This window comes from Phyllostomus discolor, chromosome X, assembly GCF_004126475.2.
Source record: "Phyllostomus discolor isolate MPI-MPIP mPhyDis1 chromosome X, mPhyDis1.pri.v3, whole genome shotgun sequence".
Classification (NCBI taxonomy): Eukaryota; Metazoa; Chordata; class Mammalia; order Chiroptera; family Phyllostomidae; genus Phyllostomus; species Phyllostomus discolor.
In genome coordinates, this window is record NC_050198.1 from 69,913,122 (window position 1) to 69,933,091 (window position 19,970).

Here is a 19,970-nt window from a genome sequence, read left to right on the forward strand (position 1 = left end):
CATGACCTAATCACCCCCAAATGTACCACCTCCTCATATAATCATCTTGGGGATTAGATTTTAACATATGGACTTCAGTGGGGGGTATAGAAACATTCAGTTCATAATAGGATATAAGAATTCTTTTTCTTAAAATTTGTTAGACCCATTCATTCCTTCATATGTCTTGCTTCAGGGAAATTTTCTTTGGCTTGGGTTACTGATCTTATTGATACTACTTAACTTTACTGCATTTTAAAGCAGAACTTATTTGTGGAAGTGATGGAAGTTTTTTCCCAGAAAACCAGAAATTATAGTAAATGTACAATATGCCCAATATTTCAGAGTTGTCTGGGCCTATGCTTTAAAAAGCTAGCATAGAATAATTCTAGAAAACATACAAAAATGAGAAGGCAAGAAATGCAGTTCTTAAATTTGCATATTTAATAGATTTTCTTGCTTTCTGATGACAATCTCAGCAAACCCTTCAGAAGTAGTATATTTATTTGGAAATGTGTTATCTATACCACATATCTTATGGTAGATTACCTGGTTTTTCCCAAATATTACAAGTCTACATACAGTGGTGACTTAAAATGTGTTTCTTGCTTATCCCACTTTTGAAGTACAGGTTAATTGGCTTGTTTTTGGTACAGCCGGTACACAGCTCACTAGAACTTCTGGGGAAAGGGCACCATGTTCTGAATAATTCAATCAATTATGTTCAGTGGGTGCTGGGGAATAGCATAAGGGTAGGAGACTGTAAGTTAATTTAGTTTTCTGTCACCATTTATAATCATTTCATTTTGGGGAAGATCTCAAAATGCATTATTGTATGTTGGTAGATGAAAAGTCACATTGTCCTTGTTTTTACATAATGGTAAAAAATGATAGCCAAGGATAGGAGAGGGTGATATAGTTAGGCATTGTATAAGGTGAAATATGGCTTGTAAATAAAAGCATACTTGGTGATGCTAAGTATGATTTTTAGCAGCCTGAAAAGTCAGGCAGTGCTGCTGCTATTATTATTATTTTGCTGCTATTATTATTATTTATAGATATTGAGTGCTAACTCTGTACAAGGCAGTGGTCTAAGTGATTAATGTACATTTTCTTAAGAGATGGATACTATTATTCCCATCGTGGAGATGAGGAAATTGAGGCACAGAAGTGAAAACAAAAACTTTCTGCCTACGTTTACAGAATGTGTGCAAGCAGGGATCAGAATTCATGGTTCCTGACTTCACACTGCGCCCCCTTCAGGCCATAGAGGTAGCTATTTGACGCTGTTTTGCCAATATAAAAATCAGTTTTAAAATTTTCCAAGTTAGAAGCTTTAATCCCCAGTTTTGATGAGGAATTATGCTATTTTTCCTTCCTGAATTATTTTGGTTGTCAGCAGTCGCAGGAACTTACTCTAGAGGCTTGGCTGGGTTATTTAAAAGATGTGTGATAAGCCTCCATTTACTGAAAATAAAGGATATAAGCTTAGAAGTAGGAACAGTGGTTAATGTCTATAACCACATCTTCAGAGTCTCTGCCAGGGGAATTATGTTTCTGGCTGTAGCTATCCCAGCATGTTGGACACTTGCACATTACTTCCCAGTTTTACAGTTAAATAGCTGCTTAAAAATGGAAGAAGGGGAGGGAGAGGGAATAATTCAAAATCGTGTCGGAAACTACATGTATATTATAAACTATATAAATTGATCTTAAAGATCTAATTTGTGTTTTGTACACTTTGATATATACTTTACCTTTAATGAAAATGTCCAATTTGACAAATTTTCACAAATGTAAGCAGTCATGTTACTGTCACATCAACCAAGATAGAGAACATGTCAATCACTTCAGAAAGTTTCCACATGTTTCTGTCCAGTTAGCCATCCCACCCCAACCCAGGCAACCACCAGTGTGGTTGTTATCACTATAGATAACATTTATGTATTCTAGACCTTCATATAAGTGTAACCATGCATTATGCACCCATGTATTTGGTTGCTTCTGTTCAGTCTGTGTTTGACATTCATCCATATTATTGTGTGTATCCACTTGTTCATTTTGAGTAGTAGTCCATTGTACGAATATACTACAGTTTGTCTATCCATTCACTTATTGATGAATATCTGGGTTGTTTCCAGTTTGGGGCTATAACAAATAAATCTGCTATGAACATTAATGTACCGTGTGGAAATATGCTTAGGGGTGGAATTGTAGAATCATGGCATAGGTGCATGCTTAACTTCCAGAGAAACTGCTATTTGCAAAGTTGTTTTACCAATTTATACTCCCACCAGCACTAATTTTATCATTATTTATCAATCCTGTAAAATATTTTAAGAACCCTTATGTTGCTGTTTTAGACCCATTTTCAAAGATACTCAGGGCTGTCTGGATCTGGATGGGAGGTTTTCTCCTTTGTATAAACAAGACAGTAGCAAGCTTTCAAATGAAGACATTCTCAAGTTACTCTCAGAATATAAGAAGTAAGTATGTGATGTTATTGCAGTAAGTCAATATAATACATAAATTATAATTTGTTAAAATGATGAATGTGGGTCATATACAGGGCAGGGCAAAAGTGGGTTTATAGTTTGTATGGAAAACAATATAATAATTAATAAATAATAAAAGAATAAGCTCTGTTTCACATACTCACAACTATAAACCTACTTTTGCTCCCACCCTGTATGGGAGAAATGGAATGCTTAAAATTTTAAGTTTGGATAAAGGGTAAGCAACACATTTAGTAATCATAATTTTTAACTATAAAATATTCTTATTTTACACCTAGGCCAGAGAAGACCAAATTGCAGATTATTCCTGGGCACCTAAACATCACAGTAGAATGTGTTCCTGTGGATTTATCAAGTAAGAACTCATGCATTGCAAGTAAACCTTAACAGCTGTGTGTGAATCTTAGCTTTTTACCCTTTCAATATTTTTCTTGAGATTATATGGTGTATGAGTTTTCCTGGGACTGCTGTAAGAAAGTATTATAAACTAGGTATCTTGGCATGACAGAAATGTATTCTCTCATGGTTCTGGAGGCTAGAAATAAAAATTAAGGTGTTACCAGGGCTATGCTCCTGCTGAATGCTCTAAGGAAAAATCATTACTTGTGTCTTCCTAGCTTCTGCTGGCTCCAGGCAGTCCTTGGCAGCCCTCAGCTTGTAGCTGCATCACTCCTTTTCTGCCTCTGCCATTATGTGGCCATCTTCCCTCTTCTAAGATTACCAATCATTAGATTTAGAGCCCACCTTAGTCTAGTATGACCTCATCTTAACTAATTACATTTTGTAAAGACCTTATTTCCAAATAAGGGCATATTCTGAGGTTCTCCTGGGCGAGAATTTTTTCTTGAGGAGGGAAGATGTTAAATCAACCCAGTATACATGTAAATCATGACAGAAAGTAGATTTTACAGCGTGCTTTCATATACAATATATGATGATGTGAGTGTGACCCAGTCACTGTCTGCTGCCTTTTGCCTTGGATAAGTTTCATCAACTAATCATACAGGAGATGTTCTTTTCTCATCCACAGACAGGAATCTAAAATCTCAGGAAAAAATGAACAGAAGATACAAAACATACTTTGCAGAAAGTGAAATTAGGTGGCTATTAAATATTTGAAAAATGTTCAATCTTAGTAATAATGCCATTAATGCAAATTAAAACAGCTTTTGCTCATCTATCAAATTTACAAACCTGTTTAAAGTGAAGCTAACACTGGCTAGGTTTTGGCCAGGCACCATCACATATCTTGAGTAGGAGTACAGTTTGGCAATAGATACCTACAGAAGTCCATAATGAAGGCATTGGAACTCGGAGATTCTGTCTATCCATTTATTTACTGAATAAGGATTTATTGAGTAAATATTTATTGAAACCTATGAGGCACTTTAAAAATATGGAGATTAAAGTCTAGAAGGAGAGACAGACAATGAACAAGGAAACGAATAAGTGACTAACTTTAGTCTGTGATTGGGTTGGGCTGTTTTCAAAAGGATGACCAAGGAAGGCCCACCATGGGGCCCAGCCAGCATGCAGTGGTTGGGACTGTACAGGCCCCACTGCGGGCTTTCCATGTGTTGTAAAGACCTTGAGGTGGGACAAAACTTGGTTTATATGAACAGAAAGGAAGCCAGTGTGGCTCCAGCGTGGCATGTGGTGGGAAGAGGGAGACAGAAGGTGAAATAGGAGAAGTGGAAAGTGTCACATCATACAGGGAATTATATAGAGAGACCATGGTAATTCCTTAAAAGATTGGATTTTATTCTAAATGCAATGAAAAGTCACTAAAAGATTGTAAGTAGGGGAGTAGTAATTTACATTTTAAAACATCTACGAGTACAATGGATTAATTTTCCTGAAGAAATAATATGAAATGTAGACAGCTTATCCATAAAGATGTTCTTTACAGCATTGTTAATATTGGGAGAAAGTTGGAAACAAGCAGAGTCTGACATTGTCAGATAGGTTAAGGCAGTTATGATGCAACGATGCCATGAAAATTAATGCAGCCATGCAAAATGATGTTCATAAAGAGGTTGTGGAATAAGACATCAGACACAATGCCCCAAAAAGGAGGGTAAAAATCTATAAATACAGTAGGATTTTTCTATTATATAAAACATGCCTAGAAAATACACTAGAAGAAAACATGCCAAAACAGTGACAATCATTATCTGTGGGTAGTGAAATGATCACCTGTGTCTGTGTACCCTTACTGCAGATATTTTATTATAAATATTGCTATAATAATAAGAGAAAACCAACCCTCACCTCTCCCTCCTCCCCGACAATACTGTGTCCTCAGGTCTGACTCTCACTGTACAAGCAGTCTTAGAGCCCTTAAGTGTATGAGTAACTTTCACTACAGTGGCTACTTCAGCAAAATATGCTGCTATACTTCTCAAAGGCTTTGTGTTTTTCACACATGGGAATATTGTACTTATTATTGGTAACACATCATAAGATTTGTGGTTTCAAAAGGCTTCCATTATTTCTTAGGTGAAAATTTGCACCTGCACCAAGTTAACTTTTTAAAAGTGCCCAGCCATGAGCTAATTGGAGGCATAAATTTACTATTATTTCCCCGATGCTAGTAAAAATTTGCAGTGAAAGTAAAATGCAGCCACAGGAGGAAAAATGTAATGGATTTCTTTGCAGAGTTTAAATTTGTCAAAGTTATGATGTGTTACATTTGGCAAATGACTCTACTCGAGCAGTCCGTGTCTGGTTTAAAGGGCTCTACTAAAACCAGCATCAGGCTACTCCATCTTTTCCTTTTGGGTTCTTGAAGTGGTTGCATGACTTTCTGTCAATCACTAAGAATTCTGTTTTTTTGAATCACTTTTTGAGAGCACAATCAATGTATATTTTATAGATGTAGGAATGTGTTGATGATTTTTAAATTGTATTGTCTTTGCCTGCTTTTTTTTTGTTTTTTGGCTGTAGATTGTATTACCTCTTCATATGTGCCTCTGAAGCCTTTTGAAAAGAATTGTCAAAATGTTGCTGTGGAGGTTGAAGAGTTTGTTCCAGAAGTGACAAAATATTGTTATCCATTTACCATTTACAAAAACCATCTGTATGTATATCCCTTGCAATTAAAATATGATAGCCAGAAAACATTTGCCAAGGTAAACAGTGAAAAGTATACATTTGGGGGTATAATATGTTATTTATAATCTTCTCATTCTGTGACTCATTTTGAATGATTGATCATTTTAGGCGAGGAACATTGCAGTCTGTGTGGAATTCCGGGACTCAGATGAAAGTGATGCCAGAGCTATAAAGGTTGGTTCATTATACTGATAAGCATGTTTGGTAGAAATAGAGATTTTGATACTTGGTGCTTCCATATGCTAAATTCAATTTGTTTAAATTTCAAAAACATAATGTAGTAAAGTGACAAATGTAATATTATCTTTTCTACTCTTACACATGAACCATAAGGATTACTTAAATATTAAGAAATGACAAAATGAGGTGAGAGCTTTAAAAAGGGTAAGCTTCATATACCAGATTTTTGCCTTTGTTCCACTTTGGTTTCTGCATTCTCTGATGTCCGAGCACAAGGTCATTTTCTCCTTTGACCTGACAGTTTATAATGGTACCATCAGGAGAGTATAAACTCCTTTTTGAAACCTGATCGGGCTTTGAGCTGACAGAAGCACAGCATGACTGCTTTGATCTGACATAGACATCTACTCTAGGACTGGCCAAATGGTGCCTCCAAACTTGGATCAGTGATGTAGGAAAAGCTGCATCTCAGTATTATCTGATACAGCAGTCCTTAAAATACCTGCAATTTCACAGTGTCTTTACATCTTCACTCTTTATAGCTGGTTTTTACTTTTTGATCTTTAGCCTGTTAATCAGAGGCCTGAAAGAGAAGTGAGACATTTAGTCACTATGAGTGTTTATCTGGCTCTCCATTTCTCTACCTTGAGCCTAAATCATACAAGTAGATGACTAGTCTTCTACTTAAACCACCTAGGGAAAGAGGCTGGAATACCCCCCTACTAAGCCATTTAAATGTGTTTAATAGCCCCCACCTTTGGAAAAAGGGTTTTTTTCATAGAGAAACCTAAGTTAAATTAAAACAAAGGCTGGCTCAAATCAAGCCTGTTTTCTCTGCTTCTCCTTTCCTCGGAGATTAAAATAACTATTCCTTTCCCCCATGCAATATCCTTGTGTACTTAAAATTTTGGGGTTGCCTCTCACCAGTTCCTGCAAATTGCCTTCACAACCATATTTAAGGAGAGCTGGCTCTGTACTCACGTGGAGTCTCAATTTTATTTCTTAGGTGACTGAGAGGCTGGCTGTGAAGTAACAGAGAGAGGCAATTAATACCTTGGCATGCTGACTTCATATTCATCCTTGAGCTCGTTAGGCCTATGCAAGTGAAAAACTAACACTAGAAATGAAATCAGATCTTTCCATGGAACCATAGAAAGACTTAAATTTATATTATTGGTATAACAGAAAGCCAGTGACTTTTAAAATGTGGCTCATAAAGTGAGAGAACACTAAGATGTCTGTAACTTAATTTTTAATTCCTTTAGGGTAGGGATATGTCTACTGTTTTGTTTTTAATCTTTATCCAAAGAAATATGTTTTAATTGATTTTGAGAGAGAGAGAGAGGCATCGATGTGAGAGAAAAACATCAACGTGTGGCCTCCCACACGTGCCCTGACCGGGAATGAAACCTGCAACCTTTTAGTGTGTGGGATGATGTTCCAACCAACTAAGCAACCCAGTCATGGCTTATTGTTTTTTTTTAATTCCTCACCTTGCTCACTGCACAACAGGCATTCAGCAAACATTGCTGACTGGCTGAGTGTCAGCTTCTCATATTAGCAAATGCAAATAGCAGAAGACAAGTAACCTTTCTAGGCCAGGTTTCAGAGTGTTTCCCTTCCAAATGATAGCCGTGTTTAACTTCTTACTGTCAACTAGTTTGGAGTTGCATTTCTTTGATGGCCGGAAATTCAGAAGTATTCATGCAGCCAAGTTAGGTGATGTCTGGGGTGATGTCTGGAGCGACTATAAATGATTTGGAATTTATAAGCTCATGGTGAGAGCCTGGTGGGCTTGGCTGTGGCCATGTGCTCACAGATGCTTCTAACTGTATGTGGTTCCATAGCATCATGTTTGGAGACCTGCATTGAGAGTGGTGGCTGTGTTTCTTCTCTTGCAGTGTATTTATGGAAAACCTGCAGGGTCTGTTTTTACCACGAATGCTTATGCTGTCGTTTCACATCACAACCAAAATCCAGAGTTCTATGATGAGGTAAAAATACATTATTCTGACTTTTATAAAACACAATGATTATGCTTCTTTCTGTCTTTGAGTCATTTTCATCATTTTATCTGCAGTTTTATTCCTTTGAGTGTTTTGTCCCTTGAAAATAGAAAATGTCACATCAAAGCAAAGGGCTACTGCCTGTGTGGTGTCTTGGTGACAGTAGAAGATTTGCCCACAAATTGAAGGGTTCTGGCATGATGTATCAATGTGGGAAACAAAGCCCTAGTTTTGACAACTGGCTTTGTGACTTGGAACAAGTCACTTCCCCTTTCTGAGTCTTCCTTTCTTCAGCTTTAAATAAGAAATTCAGAAGAGGTTTTTTTGATGGCCCTTCTAGCTCTTTCCTACTGTAGTTGTGCATGGGAGGGTGCAGCATCCCTGTAAGTGAAATGCTGCCAGAGACAGCAGTATGGCTGGGCCACCAGATCCCATTGACTGTGTTCAATACCTCTATGCAGTGTTGAGTGACTTTGTCTCCCTGTCACTGTGCTCCCTTCCTCAGACCCTGTCTCTGACTCTCTTTCCTTCTTCTCACTTCTGTCTCTACATCTGAGTACTTCCTAGTGTCTCTCTTGGTGTCTTTGTCACAGCCTCTTCTAGTCCGTATGTATCTGGCTTATCCAAATCTGCAGACTGCTTTTCATTCCCACTTGTCTTTCTCCATGGCACCTGGATGTAAATCACAGGCCAGAAGCGCTACCATTTCTGCCCCTCGGGCCACATATATCCATTCCTGGCTTTGTCTGAAACCATTCCCCTACCCTCTGCTGTCATGATGTTCCCCAAATTACTTGCTGTCCTATGGAGGCCTTCTACCCCAACTGTAGAACTCACTCATCCTTTTGTCAATCTAGTGCCTCTAGTCTCATGGGGGATGGGGAAGAGAATGGTGGCCTTGGGTTTTTGTAACCCAGGGGGAGGGAGTATGCTCACATTTATGTACAGCCGAGCATTAGATAACCAGATGATTTGGGTGCTGCAAATATGTACATTCTGTGCTGAAATATACCCGCAACAGAAATTAGTTGTAACACCAGAAACCATGCCTTATGTGAATGATAATTAGGCCAGATGTTCCTCACTGAGATGTTCAACATGTCCCCCTCTGTAGCCAATGCCAGTCACTACAGAAAACTTGATGATATAGTAAGTAATCTTTGTTATCTTTAGGATGTCAGAAATAAATTGGCTTTACAGCCATTCACTATATATTGACTAGGAGAGAGGTGTGGTGGGAGGAGGGGTGGGGACAGCAAGCGGGTGAGCATGCGTTTCTGTGTAGGTGCATGCATGTGTGTTAAATCAATTAAATTTCTAATTTGTCTCACATACTTCCGAGAAGCATTGCAAACATTCACATGAGTTCTGATTGGAAAGTTACTTGAGATGCTTGTATTAGATTATTCATTTTTAGGATTAAATTAATGTATGAGTCAGCATGATCATTTTTATGTCTTCATTCATGGGTAAAGTTATCATTTTCTTCTAAAGAAATTATGTGAACTGTAATTTGTGTATACCATAATACCATAGTGACTTTTTGCACATTTTTATTTGCAAAGCTTAATTTTTTTTTCATGCAAAGGAGGGTAACAGCTCAGAAAAATAGTCACCTTTCAAATTCAGTGCCTGCTTTAGATGGATTGTGTTCGCTGACTCAAAGTGAGTGACATAGCGTCTCTGGGCTGTGAGGGTGTGGTTTTGATCCAGGGTTTTAGAAAATTCTGTTGCAAAGTTGAATCTAGGAGAATCTACTGGACTTTTTCTCAAAAGAAATAATAAATCTGCCCCACCACCCAAGAGAATATTGTCAAACTGAAACTGACCAGAAAATTATTTGGAATGCATTTAAATGATATCTCATTGACCACTTGGTTTGTCATTTAGAAAAGTATGTCATTGGAAAAGTATGGTGAAACACAAGTACTGACAGTTCAGCTTGATAATTAAAACTAAACAAAATTCTACGTGTAATTTGTCATTTCAGGTTAAAATCGAGCTTCCCATTCACCTGCATCAAAAACATCATTTGCTTTTCACTTTTTGTCATGTAAGTTGTGAAATTAACACAAAGGGAACAACCAAAAAGCAGGACACAGTTGAAACTCCAGGTATGTATGTGCTTCCCATGTCTCTCTCAGGCTATTTGTGATGTAATTGCCCAGAAAAGAACCCTTTTTATCAAGCTACAGAGCACTTCTTTTCCTCATCAAAAAGTTCTGTTTCTGAGTTAAAAAGTTCATAAAATGTGAATCATATGTTGACTCTATATTCATTTCTACCAAACATACAAATGCTTACCAGTGTGCTTGGACTACCATAAGCAACATAAGTAATATTGCCTTTCTCAGAAAAAAAAAACACATATTGTGATGCAATATTTGTATTATTTCTTTTATGTAGAATAGCCCAGCAACCAGAATTTTCCAGTTCTGCTCACTGAGGAAGAGGGAAGTAAGCCTAGAGCTAGGGGTATTTTTGACCCTGAGGCAGATCGGGTGCTGCCTGGTTCTAATAAGAGAACAGAGTAAATGAATTTGAATACCCTTGAGTAGTGAAGCCTCTGTCCTAGTCCTATTCTGCAGGGCTTTAGATCAGGGGTGTCAAACTCATTTTTACCAGGGGCCATATCAGCCTTGTGGTTGCCTTCAAACAGCCTAATGTAATTTTAAAACTCTGTAAATATAACTACTCCTTAACAGTTAAGTGAGAGCTTAGTGGTGCCACTGCTGGCTAGAAACAAGGATTCAGCCCGAGGGCCTTGTGTTTGTCACCTGTGCTTTAGATAAACCAATGAGAAGCATCCTTGGGAGAACATAGAACTCCCTGTGAACATGGCCTGTGTCACACCCAGTATAGAAATGGCAGCATGTCCTAGGATTCGGATCCAAAATAGCCTGAATCAATCTTAAATTCATTTATTTAGTCATTCATTGAACAAATGTCTGAATATTTATTATGTGTAAGATATAGGTACTGTGGAGAATACAGCAGAGAGTCAAAGGTAGATCTCATCTTTAGCAAGCATATGATCAAGTAGGGGACTTGAGACCTATGCAGGCAACTGTGATACAAGACAGAAAATAGTAGGTACCAGGAAAGTGGTGCTGTGTGATCTCAGAGAAGAGAGAGTTATTACTTCAGCTGGTGGGAAGGAAAAGTGTGTGAGAATCAGGGAGGTTTCCAGGAGGAGATGGTGTTTGGGTGAGGCCTTAGGGTCAGGGTAGAATTTGAGAATGCAGTGATGGCAAGAAGGTAGAAGAATCCAGAATAAAGTCACAGCTTGTACAGAGAGAGGTACAGTATTCAGGGAAATGGACAGGGACTGATAAGTATATCAATACAACCAAAGCACAGGTTTCTGGGAAGGGAATCATAGATGTCAGACTGTGCATGTGATTTATTCTGTCACGAATATGGAAATATTAAAGCATTATGAATACCAGTAAGGGCTATTTTATAGGAAATCCCATCGGCAGCAATATGATACGTGAAGTGAGTTGGAGTATGAGTAAGGAAGGAAGGACCACCAGTTAGGGGACATTGCAAAAGCCGAAGGAAGAAAGGGGGCACACTGTGGCAGTAGCAGGGGAATGGAGAAAATGAGAATTGCAGAATAGGAATGTATCAGACCTAAGGAATGAGTGCCTACTAGAGTGATGACTCAGGATTTAGCACTGAAGTTTCAGAAGCTGGAAAGGAGATACAGTTGACCCTTGGACAACATGAGTTTGCATTGTGTGGGTCCACTTCAGGGGTTTTTCAGTTGACCCAGCATGGTTCAAAACTGCATTGTTCAAAGGTCAACTGGTGGGTAGGAATTGTATGTGAGGAGGACTAATTTAAGCTATATGCAGGTTTCAACTGTGTGGGGGTGGGCTACCCTAACCCCCATATTGTTCAATATTGTTCAATGGTCTATTGTGTTGCTGAGGAACGGAATTGTAGGTGGGAGTGATAAGTTTTGGACCAGTGCTGATTTTGACACCTGAGAGATGTCCGGCAGTCAGCAGGACTGAATAATAGGAAGTTTCCTTTGTGGATATATGGTCCTATTCTGTGTTCCCATAGAAATTTCAGTTTGTTCAGGGCAGAAACCTCTAGGGCTGAGAAGAAATCTGGCAGAACAGTGTGAACCCATGACATTGTACATCCTGAAAGACAAATGACTATTTCATTATTCAAATCCTGGACAGAAATGGGCAACGTGTTCAGTGGAGCATGAGAGTGTTATTTTATGTGCCACTCATTGTTTTTAACAGTCCATCCTTTTAAGTGGCTTCACACCTCAGAGCCAGATGGCGAGTGCTTGACATTGTACCTTCATAGCTTCCAAGTGCTCTGAATGAATTTTGACTGAGAGACACACTTGGCCACACTGTGATGAATTCACAGTGCAAAAATGTTGCCTAAGCAATTCCATTAAGACAAAAAGTAAATTAGTGCTTGTCGGGGGGTGGGGAAGGAAATAGGGAGTTACTTATAAGGGATATGGAATCTCTTTTCAGGTGATAAGTAAATTCTGGAATTAGTGGCAATGGATGCACAACTTTGTGAATAGCATAAAAACCATTGAATTGTATTTGGAATAGATGAATTGTAGGGTATCTGAATTGCAATAATAATTTCTATGAGAAAAAAATATTGCCTAAGAATAAAGTATATTTTGGTATTTTCCAGGCTAGAACCCTCTTGTCGTTTGTCTAATTTTCAATTTAATTACTTTGACAGAGTCCTTTTGAATGGTTTTTCTGTTCATGTTACTTTCCTGTGCCTCTCATGACAGAAGAGCTCTGGGTAGACCATTTCCGAAGTTGTACTAGTAAAGATGCCCTTCAGACATATCTCAGGCTCTGAGAAAACCATTTCATCTACTTAGAGAAAGCAACATGCTAGTCTTGTTTTAAGAATTAAAGCATTTGCCAAATTAAACACGTGAATGAAAACAGTCTAACCAGATTTGTGTTGACTTCTGTGTTCACAGTATAAACATACACACACACATGCAGAGAATTTTAAAGAATCAGAAAGCAGTGGCTTTAAAAAGTGCTCTCCAGGCAGCACCCTGTCTCATATGCCAAAACTCCGTCCAGAGCAAGCTATTTACGGCTGAGTTGTAAACACTTCAAGCTCAGAGTAATCTCTATAATGGAAATGCTAACACTGATGGTTCTGGGTTTTTAAAGCTAGAACATGATGAGTTTTCTGATATAAAGCCAGGAGACTCTTTTGGGTCGAACTATTAAGAAATGTAGAGACTAGGGGAAGTCTGTCAGTGCATTCAAGTTGTAAACACTACGCCTTGACTGCATTCTCCTACTATACCTCCTCCTTCTGTAATCAGGGAAGCTGCCCAACCAAATATTGTTTTGTATAAATGAGGAATGCATCCTTGACTTGTAACCTGCATCTTTCATAGTCCCTTACCCTAGGGTTGATATAAGAAATTTTAGACCCTGACGATTGCTGTCTGAGACAGGCTGAGATATGGGACTGCATTTTTACTAAGGATAGATGAGAAAGATCTGAACCTTTAAAAAAATAAGTCTACCTCAAATGATTCCCAAAGTGTAATGACAATGATATTGATGTACTTTTCATGTTTTAAAGGGTTTTCACACAATATCTCACTTTGATCTCTTCTCTATTAGATAGAAATACTGTGTTGTTGTTCCCATTTTTATAGCCAAGGAAATAAAGTAAATAACTTGTTAGTGGTCATGCTGGGGTTAGGAAGCAACCCTAACTCATTGTTCCTTCCTCAGTATTCAGCTGCCCAACACCTGGAATCACACATGCAGACCCCTGGAAACATCACCGTCCTGTCTTGCTCCCCAGCAGTCAGACATATTTGTAGAGCTAATAGCATTTGCGATTTCAGTTCTCATGGTTGATCATTGTCTTGGCAGTTGGCTTTGCCTGGGTACCTTTGCTGAAGGATGGTAGAATCATCACATTTGAGCAGCAGCTGCCAGTTTCAGCCAATCTTCCCCCAGGCTACTTGAACCTGAACGATGCAGATTCAAGAAGGGTAGGAAAATCTCTGCATTTTGTTGAAGTAATAATGATGAAATGTTGAAAAAGTAGAATTCTGTTGGCGTAGTTGGTAGTTTAGTCTAGTTGATAGCAACTCAAAGTGTGGTCAGAGGACTGCTGCTGGTTCACAACAAAGATATGTATGGAAAGTGAGTGATTAGAAACATTTATAATAGTCTGAGAAAGTAACCTCATGTCTATTGATTCTAATAACAATCTTAAAAACTGGGGTTTGGATTTTGTGCATCATTAAAAAAATTCATTTATTTTGTAATTCATCTCCATTATAATTTATAAAACTATCACATTGCAAAGGATTGGAAATTCCAAATGATCAAGGATCATTTATTCTAAAGATAGGTTATTTTCCCCAGTAATTCCCTTTCTGTGAAACTAACACATTTGTTTCTGAAAAAATGTTGAAATTCATAAAGGTGTGATACGTTGCTCATCTACCCATTGTCTTGTTATAGAAATTCATGTGTATTTTCTGTTTCCAGCAATCTAATGTGGATATTAAGTGGGTAGATGGTGCAAAGCCATTGTTGAAGATTAAAAGCCACTTAGAGTCTACCATTTACACTCAAGTAAGTTGCATTATCTGAATTTCATCAATTTTATTTTTTATTTCTTTTTTAAATTATATTTTATTGATGATTCTTTTATAGTTTTCCCATTCCCCTTCCTTTATTCCCCTCTACCTTGCACTGCCCCGTCCATCCTTAGCTCATGTCCATGGATCATACATATAAGTTCTTTGGCTTCTCCATTTCCCTTACTGTTCTTAACCTCCCCCAGTCTATTTTGTACCTACCATTTATACTTCTTATTCCCTGTGCCTTTTCCCCCATTCTCCCTCTTCCCCTCCCCACTGATAACCCTCCATATGATCTCCATTTCTGTGATTCTGTTCCTGTTCTAGTTGTTTGCTTAGTTTGTTTTGGTTTTTGGTTTTGGGTTCGGTTGTTGATAGTTATGAGTTTGTTGCCATTTTACTGTTCATAGTTTGTGATCATCTTCTTTTCCTTAGATAGGTCCCTTTAACATTTCATAGAATAAGGGCTTGGTGATGATGAACTCCTTCAACTTGACCTTATCTGGGAAACACTTTATCTGCCCTTCCATTCTAAATGAAAGCTTTGCTGGATAGAGTAATCTGGGATATAGGCCCTTGCCTTTCATGACTTGGAATATTCCTTTCCAGCCCCTTCTTGCCTGCAAGGTTTCTTTTGAGAAATCAGCTGACAGGCTGATGGGAACTCCTTTGTAAGTTATTGTCTCCTTATCTCTTGCTGCTTCTAGGATTCTCTCCTTCATTTTTACCTTGGGTAATGTAATGATGATGTGCCTTGGTGTATGCTTCCTTAGATCCAACTTCATTGGGATTCTGTGGGCTTCCTGGACTGTCTGGAAATCTATTTCATTTGCCAGATTGAGGAAGTTCTCCTTCATTATGTTTTCAAATAGGTATTTGATTTCTTGCTCTTCTTCTTCTCCTTCTGGCACCCCTATGATTTGGATGTTGGAAAGGTTAAAGTTGTCCCAGAGTTGCCTCTCCTCACATTTTTGAATTTTTATTTCATCCTTCTGTTTTGGTTGAATGTTTATTTCTTCCTTCTGGTCCATACCATAGATTTGAGTCCCAGTTTCCCTCCCATCACTGTTGGTTCCCTGTGCATTTTCCTTTATTTCACTTTTCATAGCCTTCACTCTTTCCTCTATTTTGTGACCATACTCATCCATTTCTGTGAGCATCCTGATCAACAGTGTTTGAACTTTACATCTGACTTGGCTATCTCTTCATTACTTAGTTATATTTTTTTCTGGAGCTTTGATGTGTTCTCTCATTTGGGCCATTTTTTTTTTGTCTTGGTGCACCTGTTATGTAGTAAGGGGTGGAGCCTTACGTATTCACTAGAGTGGGACAACCCACGTCACTCTGTTGTGGCACTGTACTTTGGGGAGGGGTCAGAGAGGGGAAAATGCAGCTTGCAGGGCTCTCAGCTGGCTTTCAATCACTTCCCCTGCTACCCACAAGCAAATTGGGCCCCTCTGGTGCTGATTCCAGTGTGTGTGGATTTGTGTACATCCTAGGACCCTTTGGGTCTCTCCAATGAACTCTCCTGTTAGGCTGGGAGTTTTCTCCCATCACCTGAACCCCCACAGTTTTTTTTTTTAATTCAGAAGTGTTGAGGCTTTATTACCCCATGCTGGAACCCTGGGTTGTATGGTCTGTCTTGTTTCCCAGTTGTTCCTCTTGTTCCCAGTTTATCTTCACTCAAATGTGGGGCTGCTCACTCAGCCAGCTGCCACCTCACCTGGTCTGAGAGCTACCACCTTACCCACCCCAGTCCTCCAGCCTCCTTGCTGCAAGTCATCTCCGCCTGTCTGCCTGTCTCTGCCTGCCTGCCTCCACCCCTCATACTGGTCTGGATGAATGCTTCTTCTTTAACTCCTTGGTTGTCAGGCTTCTATACAGTTTGATTTTCTGGAAGTTCAGGCTATTTTTTGTTTTTAAATTAGTTGTTATCCTTTTGGTTGTGCAAGGAGGCGAATTGTATCTACCTAAGCTTCCATCTTGGCCAGAAGTCCTTATTTTTTTAAATTTATTTTTAAAGTAACCATCTCAAACATGAAAGTGGCATTTTATTTATTTAATTTTTATTCTCCCCTGAGGACATGCTTATTGATTGTATTTTATTTTTTATTTTTAAAGATTTTATTTATTTATTTTTTGGGGGGGAGAGGAAAAGGGAAGGTGAAAGAGAGGGAGAGAAATATCAGTGTGTGGTTGCCTCTTATGTGTCCCCCATTTGGGATCTGGTCTGCAACCCAGGCACATGCCCTGACTGGGAATTGAACCAGCAATCCTTTGGTTTGTGGCCTGTGCTCAATCCACTGAGCTACACCAGCCAGGCTATTTTTTATTTTTAATATTTTATTTATTTAATTTTTTAGAGAGGGGAAGGGAGGGTGAAAGAGGGAGAGAAACATCAGTGTGTGGTTGCCTCTTGTGCGTCTGCTTCTTGGGACCTGGCCTGCAACCCAGGCATGTGCCCTGACTAGTATTCAAACAGGCTACCCTTTGATTCATAGGCTTGCTCTCAACCACTGAACCACACCTGAATTTTGTCAATTTTAATACTTGAGTATATTTCATAATTAAGATAAACTATATTTGATTTGTACATCCTTAGAGAAATTGTGGGCTGAAAGACTTTCTCATTAGTAATAACATCATTCTATTTTTAAGATTTTATTTATTTCTAGAGAGAAGGGAAGGGAGGGAGAAAGAGAGGGAAAGAAACATTGATGTGTGAGAGAAAGATTCACTGGTTGACTCTTATATTCACCCCAACCAGGAACCAAACCTACAACCCAGGCATGTACCCTTACTGGGAACTGAACCAGTGATCTTTCACTTTGTGGGATAATGCTCAACCCACTGAGCCACACCAATCAGGGTGCATCTTTCTTAATAATATTTGTGGCTCAAATTTTATCATTTTTCTCAAATTATAAAATCATTTTATTCCTATTAATGGATTCATGCCACATAAAACTCGAAAGGAATGTGAAGGCTATTACCATCACTTTTTAAGATTTTATTTTTTGAATTATTTTACATTTAGAGAAAATTTGTGAGGATGGTATAACTTTTCCATATACCCTGTACCTAGTTTCCCATATTATTAACATCTTGTATCAGTATGGCACATTTGTTACACATAAGGAACCAATATTGATATATAATTATTAACTAATACCTGTTCTTCATTCAGATTTTTTTAGGTTTTACCTATTAAGGCTCCTTTTTGTTGTTGTTGTTGTTGTTGTTGTTGTTGTTCCAGGATTCTATCCAAGATAGTGCATTCCATTTAGTTGTCCTATCGCCTTAGACTTCTCTTAGCTGTGATAGGTTCTCCGACTTTCCTTGTTTTTGATGACTTTATCAGTTTCCAGGAGTTACTGGTATCTTGTAGATATTTTGTAGAAGCTCTTTTATTGGAATTTATCTAATGTTCTTCTCCTGGTTGTACTAGAGTTGAACACAGAAATTTGAAGTCAGTAGATCTTAAGTGGCTAGCTACTCCAGTTGAGACTTGGTCTCAATATCCATGAAATCATAGTCAGATGTGTAGAATGCCTCAGGCAGTTTGAAAAAATCATGGCTGGAGAAGATGAAGTCCATGCTCCTTGATGAGGCCTCCAAGGTTTTTTCCACTTCTCCCTGCTCATGCCATCATTTTATACATGAAGAAACAGGCTCAGTCAGGTCAGCTGGTTTACCCAATATCTCACAAGTAATAATTGGAGGAAGCAGGTCAAAATCCAAATTTCATTCTTCCAATTTCTAATACAGTTTTTGCTGTCCACAAAATCAGTGTATATAAATTCCAGAGAGGGCAGCTGGAGTTGCTCGCTGGCCAGTGAAGTGCCATGGTGAATTGGGCACTAAATGCCTGTGACTACTGTTCTGGTAACGCCCTGCTGCTATCTTTGCTTCGCCTCTCAATTCAGACTTCTGTTTCTGCTCATTTCATTACAATAGAGAAGCAGCCCAACTTCAGAGACTATGCTACCAGTCAAAAAAATAATTAAATGAAGTTGACTAGTTGAGCATAAATGTGGCCTACCTGATGTGCTTGGGGACATGCTGAGTTTACCTGGTCTTGCTGATTTTTGTGATGAATGGTCAGGAGGCCCATGGGACATGGACACACATGTCGGTGGCTGTAGCTGCCGAGTCGGGGCATTAGAATACCCAGATAAATAAGTTGGCAAGAAGCAAGAGTAGGGAGGACAGAGCCTGCATTTGAGTGTAATGAATCAAATTTCATATGACTGTGTCCATCTGTTTTCCAGGATCTACATGTGCACAAATTCTTCCATCATTGCCAGCTGATTCAGTCAGGCTCAAAAGAAGTTCCAGGAGAGCTCATTAAATATTTAAAGGTAAATGAACAGCAGCTTTCTCCGAGACGTTTGCTTTAGATGTCTTTCTGCTGCCACATTTTGATGTTGAGGGGAAATCAAACTAACTTTTAAAAATATTTTTGGCAGTGTATCCTCAGGAGAACTTTTTCTGTTATGTGCTTTTCCATCAAGTGGCTGTTTAGAAGTAGAGTTGCTACATTAGGAAGAAAATGTTATAGCCAGAATTTGATGGCATATTTTGGAAAATCTCATGACAATGTTTATTTCAGATCCAGAAATTGATTTTTCAGGTCTTTTCTCTTCCTGCTGACTGCCCAGGAAAGGTGAATGATATGGGGGAAAGGGCCAGATGAAACAGAATCATTTTGCTTGGAATAAAATGTAAAATGGTTCCTGTTTCTATGCATGAGAGACTAGCATCAACTAAAGAAACCTAGTTTCTGTGTGTTGCATAGGAGAAAGTGAAGAAATACCATAGTCGTCAAATGTATTGAGAACCCAAGACTTCATTTAACATGTTGGGACTGTTTATGTCATAAGAACTAGCTGACAGTGACTTTCTTCTCTAGTTGCTCCTTTACTACTCCAGCCATAGATAGTCTGAGGCATTTTTCTTCTTAAATGAAGCCTCTACAGGATTTCTCTTTGGACCTATGTTATTGTTGAATGATATTCTCAGAAGACAAAATGTTCATTTTTTTAGAGAGAGGTAGTATGACATAAAGTGACATGGAAGGGTTCTGGAGTCACACACTGAGTTTGTGTCTCAGATCTGTGACTTACTAGCTCAGTGATTGACCCTGGCCAAGTTACTTCACTTCTCCAAGCCTTTGTTTCTTCATCCGTCACATGGATAACAGTAATGCCCAACTCATAGGGGTGGTTGGATGGCCAAAGTGAGATGGGGTATGTGCTGTACAGTAATCTTTCATTGCATACTTGCTTCTTCAGTGCTTCCTATGCGCTAGGCATGTTCTAACCATAGGGAATGTAAGTGAAGAAAACAATGTCCCTGTTGTCAAGGAGCTTGCTTTCTTGTGGAGGAAGATGGACAATAAATAAAAGAATGCATATATATGTCACATCTGCTAGTAATAATTGGTATAAAGAAAACCAAAACATAGTGAAAGGGAATAAAAGGTTGTAAGAGGTCCCTCTTTAAGATAAAGTGTTAGAGAAGATCTCTCTGGTACAGTGA

At 38.6% G+C, this 19,970-nt stretch overlaps 1 protein-coding gene across 3 annotated transcripts in view; it reads left to right on the plus strand.

Moving 5' to 3' along the window:
- Positions 1–19,970, plus strand: part of DOCK11 (dedicator of cytokinesis 11) — a 189,816-nt gene that overhangs the window by 83,267 nt on the left and 86,579 nt on the right. For all 3 annotated transcript variants that reach the window (XM_036016645.1, XM_036016646.1, XM_028522215.2), the window contains exons 15-23: positions 2,343–2,465; positions 2,774–2,850; positions 5,442–5,626; positions 5,718–5,783; positions 7,691–7,783; positions 9,786–9,909; positions 13,708–13,829; positions 14,335–14,421; positions 18,701–18,790. In XM_036016645.1, coding sequence (XP_035872538.1) covers positions 2,343–2,465; positions 2,774–2,850; positions 5,442–5,626; positions 5,718–5,783; positions 7,691–7,783; positions 9,786–9,909; positions 13,708–13,829; positions 14,335–14,421; positions 18,701–18,790 — 967 coding nt within the window. The remainder of the gene's footprint in view (positions 1–2,342; positions 2,466–2,773; positions 2,851–5,441; positions 5,627–5,717; positions 5,784–7,690; positions 7,784–9,785; positions 9,910–13,707; positions 13,830–14,334; positions 14,422–18,700; positions 18,791–19,970) is intronic.